This window comes from Felis catus, chromosome D2, assembly GCF_018350175.1.
Source record: "Felis catus isolate Fca126 chromosome D2, F.catus_Fca126_mat1.0, whole genome shotgun sequence".
In the NCBI taxonomy this organism is placed as follows: domain Eukaryota; kingdom Metazoa; phylum Chordata; class Mammalia; order Carnivora; family Felidae; genus Felis; species Felis catus.
Genome location: NC_058378.1, coordinates 29251185 through 29265430, shown reverse-complemented (window position 1 = coordinate 29265430; position 14246 = coordinate 29251185). Strand labels below are relative to the sequence as shown.

Here is a 14246-nt window from a genome sequence, read left to right as displayed (position 1 = left end):
CAAACTAATCTTTGGAATAATTCTACCTAAGTATAATAATCTATCAGTAATTATATTTAATTGACCTTTATAGTATTTTCTGTCGAAAAATTCATTTGAGTTTTAAATTTGGGTGTCAAAAATTTATCTCTACCCTTCATGGCTTGTTTAGCTCTCTTTATCTGTTCCAGAAAGCCTAAGAAAGATATATGTGGGCATTTAACTTAACTATAGATCATGGTTTAAAGGTAAACAGTACCTGACTATACCTTGATTCTTCTGTTACTTCAGGTTAGTTATTTCCTTAGAGTTTTGATTTTGGGAAACAAAGGACATTTATTCCTGTGAGGTTCAGGGTCATTTATAAGTTGAGGGTTAGCTATACTTGGAAAAAAGCCTTTTATTTTTTCTGATTACCAAATGATACGTGTAATCTTTTTTTTTTATAGAAATATATGATTTAAAAAGTGGAAGCCACTTTACCCTGACATTCTAAAGCTGACTACTACTATTTGTTTATATTTTTGTATTTTTTATACCTATATAAAAATACGTAATTCTCTGTATATACAAAAGTTTTGTGGTTTTGCTTTTTCATTTAGTATATTTCTGTTTTTTCATGTTAGTATACATTCTTTTTAATAGAAGCATCAATTTTTTCTTCCAAATTTTTTATTTAAATTCTAGCTAGTTAACGTATGTAATATATTGGTTGCAGGAGTCAAATTTAGTGATTCATCACTTAGATATAACTCCCAGTGTAGGAGCATCAATTTGTATTACATGAATGTTCCATAATTTATGTACCTACCTGTTATTGGAAATCAGGTTATTTCCTGTTGTTTTTTCCCCAGGTACAAAATGTAATTCAGTAAACATTATTTTATAGTAAATCCCTAAAATGAAAGTTTCTGGATCAGAGGCATGTATGTTAAAAATTAAAATACATATTGCCAACTTTTATTTGGCTTATATTTTGAAGATTGTTTAGAGAACTATCCTTCGCCAATTCTTTAAATACTTTTTTCCATTTATTTTAATCTTTTGACATGGAAATAATGTAATTGTAAACTAGAAACTTCCAAATTTTAAAATCAATTACCTGTGATTGAATTATTCAAAATAAATTATTTCTTTCTTTGGTTTGCCTAGAAAACAGAGATGGTGATACTTGGCCAAGTTGACAGGAATGTTTTGAACCTAAAAATATTTACCCAGGTGTATTCATTTGCTAGGGCTGCCATACAAAGTATGACAAACTAGGTGGCTTAAGTAACAGAAATGTATTATCTTATAGGTTTAGAGGCTAGAAATCCAAGATCAAGGTGTCAGCAAGGTTGGTTCCTTCTATAAGGCCTCTCTCCTAGTTTCTGGTGGTTTGCTATCAGTCTTAGGCATTCCTTCATATGGTATTTTCCCTGTGTAATTGTGACCACATTTTCCCTTTTGAGGATTTAGGGACCTACCCTTCTCCCCCGTATGACCTCATCTTAACTAATTATATCTTCAATGACCCTGTTTCTAAGTAAAGTCACGTTCTGAGATACTGGGGATTAGGACTTAAACACATGCATTTAGGGGAGAACACAAATTATCCTGTAACAACAAGATTTTGATATCTGTAGGTGAAAGAGGATACAGAGTAACATAATGTTTATATTTTCCTTCAAATTAGATGTTTTAGAATTTTGAATAAGAAGTAGTTTTTAAGAGATGCTAGTTGTGAATATGTTACTATAATGGTGTTTCTGTAGTATTTATTGCCTTTAAATCTGAAAAGCAATACATTTTTTTTTTTGAGAAGACAGTATATTCTTTAGTTTTTTTTTTGTTTGTTTGTTTACAAGATTCTCAGAACATATTATTGATGATTATATCTTAGTATCAGGTTTAAACCCTGGTTAGCAAAGACTCCTAATAGACCATCTTGTGTATTCTGTGATTGGTTGCTAAGAAGTGTGTATGTGTACTGTTATTAAATCAACCTAGGTTGTAGTCAGTTAATACCCATGAGGCCTTTTTATGGTCATTCCTGGACATGCACATATGCATTGCTGCAAAATAGTTGGGTCTCCTGACGTGTGCATTCCCAGCTGACATTCAGCAAAGCAGTGCTCTGCCTTCTTGTTTCAGCTCTCATACTGTAAACAAGTATCCTTTTGTGCCACATTTTTTATGTTTTTGTACTTTTCTTGATCATTTCACTGTTTAAAATGACCTCTGAGCATAATACTGAAGTGCTGTCTAGTGTTCCTAAGCACAAGAAGGCTATGATAATACATTGAGGCATGAGTTAGGGTGCTGTTGGCTGTGAATTCAGTGTTAGTGAATCAATAGTATATAAGATGTCTTTAAGCAGAAACACATATAAAACAAGGTTATGTGTTGATCAGTTTATGAAAATGTGATCAGAGTTTTCTGGGAGCCTAATCCTGTATTATCCCTAGGGGCAGTGTTTCATATTTGCTGAGCAAGTATTTGTGGTAACTTTATAGAACATAACTATTGCCAATAATGAGAATTGATTATATTCTCAAGTAGACTAAATAAGCAGACAAAGATGGTAAGTGGAACAATGATGGAGTTTCCTAGAAGGATGGTGCAGTGAAATCCTCAATATTTAACATACGTTTTCTTCATAATTGTGCAGAATTTTGCACCAGCGTTTAAAGAAGATACAAAAGAAGTCTGGAGTCCCATCTTTGTAGCTTTTATTTTTCTTTTTGTAGCTTTCATTGACTACAAATATAAAATTGAGAATGCGGAATTTTTCATTTTCTATCCATAGTGACAAAAGAAAATTGACAGAGGAAGATGTTTCACAATTATTAGACAAATCAGAAGGTGAATGTAGGTATCATCACTGTATGATGATAATGAAATTGTACAAGTGAACTCTTAAACAGTGAGTCTGGAGATGATACTCTACATGAATTTTCACAAACTGAAGAATTGACGAGTATATTTTTTAGGTCCCAAAGGAAATAGGTTAGTTTTTCAAGAGGAAGGATTTTATCATATAACATTTTGCATCAAGAACCTGGACCTATCCTACATTGCTAAAAGGCTGTGCAGCATTATTCTTTCTTCTTTTATAATATTTGCAAACTGAGAACAAACTGAGGGTTGATGGGGTGGGAGGGAGGGGAGGGTGGGTGATGGGTATTGAGGAGGGCACCTTTTGGGATGAGCACTGGGTGTCGTATGGAAACCAGTTTGACAATAAACTTCATATATTGAAAAAAAATATTTGCAACGAAATTTATTTGATGCAGTTTGTTTATGAATAAATGCTGAAATCAGATCTACATCCAGAGGTAATTGGGAGGAAATAGGTGATGTAGAAATTAAAATTGTCATTAGGTTGAATATTTTAATTGGTTTTCATAAGTCTAAAAATGACTATATTTGTATGTATGGAGCAAAGATAATGGCCTTTTCTTCCTTACTAAAATGATGCACCATTAGTTTTCAAAAATACCACATTTTAACAATGTAAAGTATAAGAAGAACCAGAAGTAATAACGACCAGGCACCTATTAGGATGTATTTAGAATATATCTGCTGTTAATATTTACAAGATGGATATGTTACATGCCTCTAGTTCTTTATCTTTTCTGTTTTTGCCCCTGTCTCTGAGAAGTGTATTTTTTCTTTCCCAAGGTTATCTCCACCAGTTATGTTTTTTTTTTGCCCTTTGGTGCCTCCCAAAACTAAATGTTCTCGTGAGCCATCAATGCTGATATGAACAGTGTTACTTTTCTCAAACATTTTATGTGAGCATTTTGAAGCATAAAAAGGGTGGAAAGAATAACATAATGACCAACAACACTTACCACATGTTTTATCTGTTTTACATATTTTTAAAGAGATAACATATTTTCTGGGCTATAATTGACTATAATGGTCATGTGGTGTTATTAAAACTCTTCCATCAAGTTTAGCATCATATGTTCATAATTCCAACGTCTTGTAGTCCTTCTTTATCAAAGGAATCAACTGTTTAATGGGCTTGCTTGGCAAATTGGTTTTTTTTTTTTTTTTTTCATCTGTCCTCTTCCTTATATATTCATACTTAACTCTAGTTGAAGTGAATTTAATCCCCACTTACTCCTCCCTTTTCTGTGTTAATTTGGCCTTGAAAGTCAAATGTAACTTGGTGATTAAAAGTAGCACAGTACCTGGTACATAGTAAATAATAAATGTTAGCTGTTGGGTTTGATATGACTTCTTTTTTTCTTCCCCCTCACACAGGGCATTGAGTTAGGCTTCTAGTGAATTTTTTGTTGTTGTTTTGCTAGGTTCATTTATTTTTCCTTCAGTCTTGCTTATCATTGACTCTCGTTTTGAGCATTCAGCCATCTAATTTCATTAGATGTAAAATGTCTCAGTATGCTATTGATCTGACTTTCTAGCAGACTAGGGGTTGGGGGTATGGTTGAGGCTATTCATTTTGATGAGCCATTGAGAAAAACTAAGTAATTAAAAAAATTCATACAGAGAAGCTATGAGTTTTGTGTATTTGTTGTCTGAGAAGCCTGTATTTAATGCTATTCCCAGGATGTATAACTGTGTTATTATGCTTCTTTAATAATGTATTTCTGAAGCAGTTATCCATTCTCAGAATAGGTATCTCAGTAATTTGATGGCACTAAACTTCTGAAAGAACCAAGATTGTTTGTCTTGAGTTGTTAGTATGTAGAAAAAAATTAAAGTAGGTCAGTTTTAAAATGAAAACATTGGTTTCAATACATGGCTTTAACTATTTTCTTTAATGTTCTATTTAATTTTTAAAGTTAAATTTTATTTTTTGTTTGGAATAGACAATATATTCACGTGGTTCAAAGATCAAGGTAATACAAATGCACATTGTGAATTTTTGCTCTTACATCTGACTGCTGTATTTCCCCTCTACCTGCATCACCTACATATGTTTATTAGTTTCTTTGTATATCTTTTCAGATTTTCTTTATGTAGATATAAGCAAGTACGAATATATGTTCTTATTGTTACTTCTTACACAAAAAGTAGCAAATCATATAGTATTCCATACTTGATATTTTTTACTCTTTGCTCATATATCCTTGAGATCTTTCTATATCAGTATGTAGTTTCCTTATTATTATTATTTTTTTTGTAGAGCATAGTATTCCAGTGTGTAGATGGAATCCTTTGTCGATGGATACTTGGAATACTTCCAGTCTTATTATATACAGTGCTGCAAATACATACAAATATACATGTTCACACACGCACACACATATACACACGTATTTGTATTTGTATTTGTATTCTTTCATCCTGGGCTCTCCAGCTGGGGCCTAGACAAAAGACAGATTGACAAGAGAAAAACAAAACAAGTTTATTAACACATGTATTACTCTTAGATATGGGAGCACTCAGTGATGAGTAACTTAGGGTTGATAGAACATGGGCTTACATAGTATCTTAAAAGAACAGTAAAGTTTTAGATAAGTAACAACAAAAATGACTGAGTTTCTGGGGTGGCAAATTGTGGGAAGATAAATAGATGGGTGGACTAATGGAAGATAAGGGTTAGTTAGTACTTATGTAGGTTTTCCTGGTGCCATCTCTGAGCTGATAGGGGTTTAGAGTTGTATCTGGTGATTAACTTCTGTCCTTCCTGGTACAGAGGGAAGAGGTGGGTACCTTTACAAATTTATGTCCTACTTTTAGGCATATGGGGGGAGGGCAGAGACCTTTTCTTGTATCTATTTCTTCTTAATGTCCTTGAGCTCAAAAGAATCATGTATCAAAGCAGCATATTCTGTTACCCTTCAGTACTTAGGTGTAATTTCCTGGAAATGGAATTTCTAGGTCCAGAAGGTAAATGCATATGTTTTGTTAGGTATTGCCTCATTTCATCTCCATAAAGGTTGTTCTGTTTTGTACTTCTATTATCAATATATGAGAATGCTTTTTTTTCCCCAACAGACTGTTAATCAAACTTTAGAATTTTTATGAAACATTTTGAGTTTTATTATAAACATTTTTAAAATTAATAAACTATCTTTTAGAGTGGTTTTAGGTTCATAGCAAAATTGAGCAGAAAGTACAGAGAATTCCCATATACACCATCTCTACACAGCCAGTCTCCACTATCCACAATGGTACCACAATGGTACATTTATCACCATTAATAAACCTACGTTGACATCATCTGAAGTCTATGGTTTAGAGTTTACTTTTTGTGTTGTATGACAATCTATGGGTTTTGACAAATGCATAATGACACATAGTATTGTATAGAATAGTAATGGTCATCATACATACTACCTTTATTTACTGCCCTAAAAATATTCTATGCTCTCCTTATTTATCTCTCCCTGCCCCCTAATCTGCAGCAACCACTAAACTTTTTACTGTCTCCAAAGTTTTGCCTTTTCCAGAAGGTTATGTATTTGGGATCATACATGTGTTTGGAATCAGTATGTAGCCTTTACAGATAGGTTTCTTTTCCTTAGTAATATGTGTTTAAGTTTCCTCCATGTCTGTATATGACTTGATAGCTTATTCCTTTGTATTGCTGAATAATATTCTATTATCTGGATGTACCACAGTTTATTTACCTATTAAAGGACATTTTTGGTTGCTTCCAAGTTTTAGCAATTATAAATAAAGATGCTGTAAACATCTATGTATGGATTTTTTTGTTAACCTAAGTTTTTAAATCCTTAGGGTGACTATCAAGGAGTCTGATTGCTGGATCTTGTAAGAGTATGCTTTGTAAGAAATTGCCAACCTGTCTTCCAAAGTGGCTGTATCATTTTGCATGCCCACCAGCAGTTAATGAGAAGTTGTGTTTTTCTCTATCCTCTCCAGCATTTGATATTGTTAGTGTTTTGGATTTGGGCCATTTTACTATATGTATAGTAGTATCTCATTTTAATTTGTAATTCCCTGATGTCATAAAATGTAGGAATATCCTTTCATAGGCTTACTTGCCATCTGTATATCTTCCTTGGTGAGGTATCTGTTCAGTTCTTTTGCCTATTTTTTAATTGGGTTGTTTTTCTTATTGTTGAGTTTTAAGAGTCTTCTATATATTTTGGATAATAGTCTGTTATTAGATGGATTCTTTGCAATTATTTTCTCCCATTCTGTGGGAGAATGTAAACATTTCTGCTTGAAGGTTAACCCATGTGGAAGAATACAAAATTAGAAGCGTATGGTTTTATAAATTTTCTAAGTGAAGATATTACTGGCTTCTCAATGTAGTTTTGAGAAATTTGCATTTCTCTTACCAATGTGAGCATCTTTTCATATGATTAAGGGCCATTTCTGTTTCTTTTTTTGTGAACTATCAGTTGACATCTTTTGTCCATTTTTCACTGAATTACTGGTCTTCCCCTCCCACCCCCAACTAAGTCTTTAAAAATTGGGGAGATTATTTCTTTGAAGTGTGAATAAGATGTTTCCCTGTTTTCCTTACTAGTCTTTTCACTTTGCTTTTAGTTAGTTTGTCTTGCTATAAGAATTTTCTCAAATGGCTGCATGGAATCTCTTCCTTTTTCTCAGCTCAGGATTTAGTGTTAAGTGTTACTGTCTTCTAGAATTCTTCCTGGTATCTTTTAAGGCTTTAATAAATATCTCAGGTTCCCATGGTGCCTTTTGTGTATCTTTATCTTAGCATTTAATCACAATCCTTATCTCACCTGTCTTTCTATAGACTAAATTCTTTGAGGGCTAGGAATCTGTTTTAATCTCCTTGTGTCTCCAGTGTTTGGAGCATAAGAAGTATACAGTAAATACTAGTGTTTTGTATGAATGATTGTTTCTTCTTTGTTTCTTGAGTTTTTATGCCTTTGATTTTACAGCCATTGCTGTCTATTTAGTACTCTTCATTTGCTATTGAACCAACCGGTCTTATTCATTTGTCTTGTCATCTTGTCATTTTCTACTCTTTATTGTACTTCCTTTGAGGATTGTCTTGGAGAGACATTGACTTATTTCTGGGGCCTCTGAAAGAGAACAGATCTTTTGAGTATTTTACTTCTTTCTTCATAATTAAGATTTGTGATAATATTTTGATGTAAACAAATGATGTCATACCTATAAGCCCTTTTCTTGATTTTTTTTTTTTGTGGGAGGTAGGAGACAGTGTGTTATATCTTGTTCTTTTTGTTTCTTGTTTTGTATGTTCCTACAATATAATTTCATAAAAACGTATACGCAAAAATATATACAAAAAGCAAAAGGTTAGTATAACGAATTCTACATACACCAGCTTCACGAGTTATTAACTCAGTACTTTAAGGTAAGTACTTTAAATAACATATCATTAGAGTTGTAAAGATTCTAGAGGCTATATAATCTCCCACTCCAAAATGGCAGGGTAGTAATCCTAAACATTTGAGTTTCTCTAAACATAGGAATTTAAATGTTCTTGATGCAATTAGTTTCTTTATTGAACAGTTGCTTTGTACACTGAGCTAAAGTGTGCTTCAGAAGAAACCCTGATTGGTTCAGTTAACGACTCTTCAACATGAAGCTTAGGTTTATTGAAGACAAAAATTATATCTTTCTTATTACTAAGCTAAAAAAAAAAAAGGTTCATCCTAAAAACACATGTAATAGTACTAGTAAAAAACTGGTAGACATTATGCATCCTAAGGAGACTAAGGAAACAATTTCACTTTCTTTACTGGTTTGTCAGTGGCTACTGACAGTCTTATGAAGGACCAATGCTTAAATTAATTTTTAGTTTAAAACTTGAACACATTTTAACCACATATGGATTTTTACATATTTGATGTTAAAATGGCAGTCCATAAACTGAAACCTATTTGTTATGGTTACATTGCCTTTCAAGTCCCTCCTCAGAATACCTAGTAGATGCATCATTTATGAGATCTGTAAAGAAGGTCCTTTTCTATCAGAAATTCCCAATTCAGATTATTTTATTAATTTCAGAATCACTCCATAGTAGTGTATGTCAATTATGATTTTATTATTAAATAGTCCAGGATATTTAAATGATTCCCTTTTTAGCTGTTACTGGCAATGGCTTTGAATGAAGAGTAACTTTCTCAGTAATTTTATAAACCTTAAACTTCTTCCCCAAAATGTTCAAGTCACTTAATATTTTGAATTGCTTATACCCTAGGATGTATATCTGTATTTACCACAATGAGAATTTTATGTGGCACATACTTGTTAAATTTTTCAGAATAACTAGTGTTACACTTAGTCTGTATTTTATCATTTTCTTAAGCTTTTTTGTACAAGATGAAGACTGTGTTTTATTCTCATTGGTAGTTCAAAACTAGAATGTAATATTTCTCTTCTTGATTTCTGTAGAGCAGGTTGTTGCCCTGGATGCCCAAAATATCGTAGCTGTTTCATGTGGAGAAGCTCATACATTAGCACTAAATGACAAAGGCCAGGTGTATGCTTGGGGTCTCGATTCTGATGGACAGCTTGGCCTGCTAGGATCAGAGGAATGTATCAGAGTACCCAGGTAACAAAGGTGACCAAAAAGAGGTCTTTAACAATCTTTTATAATAAATTTGTTATCTAAATTATTCTGTTTACTGAGGGCCTGTAAGAGTTGACATCTAATTATTTCTCCCTTTTGAGTTCTTAAGGAGTTTACTAGGTAGGTTCTTGCCTATAATTTGGGCTAAGTGCTATTTTTTTACATCATTTTCCCCTAAATTATTTATGTTTGTAAAGAAAAGAGATGGGGAATATGTACTTTATTATAAATACTTTCTTTCTAAAATTTTAAAGTGGTTTAGGCTAATTTAAACTGCTGATTGTACCATCTTGAGTACCTCAGCTATTGAAATATTTATTTATAAAATATTGGTTGGTTGCATGTTTCTTTGTCCTGTTTTTTTAGTCTTTATTGTTTTTATTGAATATAGAAGTCCCACATGCTTAGTATAAAGAATTCAGTCACTTTCCACTTTTTTACAAAGCAGTGGCCACAACTTATGTTAACCACTAATTCATCATAGGTTTATTTCAAAATTAAAAAATAAATGCCTCATTAATGTTGTATTCTTAGAGATTTACATAGGGCATAGCCATTGTTTTAATATTAAACATTGTAAGAGCATGAACATGTTTAGGTAAAAATACAGAGATTTAAAGAAAGTATCCAATTTGTTTTCAATACATAAATAATACATTAACTCACGCTTTGTTTTTTAAATTATACAAATTCTTGCTTCCTTAAACTCTTGTTCTTTCTTCCTAGTAATAGTTATAGGGACAAAAGAGAACTCTCCAGTGAAACAAGGTATTAAACTAATTTTAGATTTATTCTAGGTAGCATTATTTTACACACATTTAGATATTTTGTTTATGAATTTAACATTGATAATGTTTGTTTTGGTTTAAGGAGTAAGAAATAACTTACTAGGATAAGAAAATGGAACATGGGAACTAATATATTTCAGAACAGAAACTTATTGTTAGAAATGAGTTTTTTTTTTAAGTAGGAAAGGTAGCTAGTTCCTTCAGTAAGCCTATAATCCCTTATGTGTATATGTTTATTGAAAAACCTAAAAGTATTTAAAATATTTGGTTTGTTCTAATTTATTAAAAGTGGGTTTTTTATTTTTTTATTTTTTGGTCTTTAACATTTTATAATTGTTCTAGTAGTGAACTGTCCTTTGAGACTTTTGGATACATCATATTCACATATTTTCTTGATTTACCTTGTAACTAAATTCCATAAAACTCCTCCAATTTCTTCCCTATTATTATTATTATTTTTTTTTTCCTTCTTCTTCTTTGTCTTCTTCTTCTTCTTCTTTTAATATTTGTTTATTTTTGAGAGAGAGATGGGGGGAGGGTCAGAGAGAGAGGGAGACACAGAATCTGAAGCAGTCCCCAGGCTCTGAGCTGTCAGCACAGAGCCAACACAGGGCCCAAACTCACAAACCACAAATTGGGAGATCATGACCTGAGTTGAAATCTCATGCTTAACCAACTGAGCTACCCAGGTGCTCCTCCCTTTATTTCTTCTGTTTTAACGATTAAATAACAAACACAACTTTCATTATGCTTTTAATATCTCTTAATGATAGTGCTCTTTGGAGAAGCTTTTTTTTTTTTTCTTAAGCTAAATAAATTGAATTCTTTTAGTCATTTCAATTTAGATTTATTTCAGAAAATGGTAATTTGCAACCAAATGGCTATTGGCTAGGTAATAATACAAAGCATTCATAGAAACATAGTGACCTCACGTTTGTCATATCCTCTACTGCTTTTATTCCCTCCATAAATAATTGTTGTAGAATGGGATTTTTAACTTAAGATTTTAAGTTGTGTGTATTTAGGATTGAAAAGGGACTTACATGTTTGATCGTCTAAGTCAGCATTCTCAAAACCAAGATTTAGGTCCAAACTTTCTAATCTCTTTTATGTTTACTGGTTTCTTAAAATCATACTTATATTTTTGTTGCTGTTCACTTCTCGTATAGGGGATTTCAGTCAGTAATCCGTAGATTCTTATTAAATGGAAAGAAAGGTAATTAAATATAGAATAGTTTATTATATGAGTTTATTTGAACAATGCCCTATAATAAATTATGTATTTGTGACTTTATTATTTTATGACCCTGGATAGGGACCTGAAAGAGATCTTTTGTGAGTCGTTTGGTTTAAACTTGTATGTTTTTGTATTTGCTAAATATGTATATTAACTTTAAGCTCTGTGTTAAGGCATTTTTCCTGTTCAACCTACTCAGTTTTCAACGGACTGATCTGATTTGTTATGATATATACATATTTTTACTGATATTTTCGTGTGTTAAAGGGCAATATTTTGTTTTGAGGCAATTCATGCTCAGAAGCTGAGTTTGTCTTTGCCAGCAATCTATTTATCACAGGTTTACTGCAGGAATTTCACAAGCCAGTAGCATATAGGATAATGTCTGTTATTAAGCCAGTAAATAAATAACATACTCCAAACCAGTGATAGGTAAATCACACTATTGTTTCAAGCAAGAGGAGATGATAGTAATAAAGATCATATTTAGCTGAGATATACATTCATATGACTTGGTACTAGGGAGAGATGGCTTAGCCAACTGAGAGCTGATGTCCTCCTGCCAGCACAAATATAAAAGTCCTGTTTTAGAGCACCTTGCTAGGGAAGGATGCACCTAGCATGTGTTGACGGGTGAGGGGATCTTTTTCCCAGGGATGCTGCTTGGTTTTTTTTTTTTCTACTGAGGTTTAAAAAGTCTCCTTTACTATGGGGGCGCCTGGGTGGCTCAGTCAGTTAAGCATCTGGCTCTTGGTTTCAACTCAGGTCATGATCTCCCAGTTCATGGGTTCAAGGCCTGCATTGGGCTCTGCACTGACAGTGTGGATGGAGCCTGCTTGGGATTCTCTCTCTCCCTCTCTCTCCCTCCCTCTCTCAGTGCCTCTCCCTGCTCATGTTCGGTCTCTCTCTCTCAAAATAAATAAATAAACTAAAAAGAAAGTCTCCTTTACTATGGCTGGAGCTAATTGCTCTAAGGTCCTTGGAGAACTGCTTAGATCAGCAAAGAGTAGCCTTGCCAAGACCTAAGACTCTGCAATAATCCTCACAAACTCTCAGTATTTATAGTCTAAATGTTCTCTTGCTATAGTTTTTCTTGATAAGCCCCCAGTGGGGCTGGCCTCTCAGCAGTTAAGCCACTGAGTTCATCCAGAGCAGATGAGATGATGACATCCTGACACAACTTACTTCATCTTTATATCACAGCAACTTTACTCTTAAGAACAGTTTCATTTTTGTCATAAATAGGTTTGAAATCAAAGCAATATACGACATAGTAGAAATACATTTTTGTGAAAGACTGCCAGTGATTTTTTTCTTTTTAAATTTTGATACCAAATCATTTTTATTTTATTTATTTTATTTTTTCTGGGAGCCAAATCATTTTTAGCTGCAAGGCCTTTTCTGTATGCTTAGAGGTATCAGCCAGCTTCATAAATTTCTCATTCATCTTGAATAAAACGTATAGAAGATCGGTGAAAACTGTATGTAAATAGATTTTTAAAAATTAGTGTTTATAATTAAAAAAAATTTTTTTTAATGTTTATTTATTTTTGAAACAGAGAGAGCATGAATGGGGGAGGGTCAGAGAGAGAGGGAGACACAGAATTGGAAGCAGGCTCCAGGCTCTGAGCTGTCAGCACAGAGCCTTACGCCGGGCTCGAACTCACGGACCGTGAGATCATGACCTGAGCCAAAGTCGGACGCTTAACCGACTGAGCCACCCAGGCGCCCCCAAAATTAGTGTTTGTAATTTTTATAAGAATGATCAGAAAAATGATGATTCACATTAGGCTGTACTTCCTTGAGAACAAAATCCACTTTTATGCTAGTAGATAAGAATATTTAAATAAAGCAACACTTTAAGATGAAAGAATGTAAAATTAATAATAGATTACATTTGAAATTTATACGACTTCAATGATCTTTTCCTACTTCTAATTTTATTTTGTTTTGAAATCACTACTTCTTGGGGAAAGACTAAAATTCTTCAATACCAATGCTGGTCTCTGATTTCTGCCTAGTTATTTATTTTTTTTATGTAGGATATATGTTATTGCCTTTATAAAAACGTTTTAAGCCTAATTTTACTATCTGTTAGTTTGGTATGAGTGGAAATACATATTTTTCCACACAACCTTTAGAAACATAATTGTAGGCCATAAAGTTGTAGTGTATTTTTAAAAGTTCTGTTTCTTGGACATATGCAATAAAAAGTATGACAGGGTGGTATAATATGATCCTTGTGAAAACAGAGGTTTCTGGATTATAGAAACTAATTAAAGATGTTTGACTTATCAGCTTGGTCAAAAGTAAAATTTATTTTCTTTATTTCAGTCAATTTTAAACATTTAAATTTTAGATTAAAAAGAAAAAGTATTTTTTTTTAAATTTTTTTTGAACGTTTATTTATTTTTGAGACAGAGAGAGACAGAGCATGAATGGGGGAGGGTCAGAGAGAGGGAGACACAGAATCTGAAACAGGCTCCAGGCTCTGAGCTGTCAGCACAGAGCCCGACGCGGGGCTCGAACTCAGAGACTGCGAGATCATGACCTGAGCCGAAGTCGGCCGCTTAACCGACTGAGCCACCCAGGCGCCCCAGAAAAAGTATTTTTTAATGGTAGAGCTAGGTTGATTGTTAGCGTAAATTTTTTTTAATGTTTCTTTTCTGTTTAAAAAAAATTTTTTTTTACATTTATTTATTTTTGAGAAACAAAGTGAGACAAAGTGTGAGCGGGGCAGGGG

At 33.0% G+C, this 14246-nt stretch overlaps 1 protein-coding gene across 13 annotated transcripts in view; it reads left to right on the top strand.

Moving 5' to 3' along the window:
- HERC4 (HECT and RLD domain containing E3 ubiquitin protein ligase 4) overlaps positions 1 to 14246 on the top strand; it is a 138022-nt gene that overhangs the window by 18701 nt on the left and 105075 nt on the right. For 8 of the 13 annotated variants that reach the window (XM_011287363.3, XM_019813173.2, XM_023240494.2 and 5 more), the window contains exons 3-4: positions 9301 to 9460; positions 10205 to 10246. The exons of 1 other annotated variant lie outside the window; for it this stretch is intronic. In XM_011287363.3, coding sequence (XP_011285665.1) covers positions 9301 to 9460; positions 10205 to 10246 — 202 coding nt within the window. The remainder of the gene's footprint in view (positions 1 to 9300; positions 9461 to 10204; positions 10247 to 14246) is intronic. 4 more of the 13 variants (XM_011287366.3, XM_011287365.3, XM_045040046.1 and 1 more) reach the window with 1 other exon arrangement.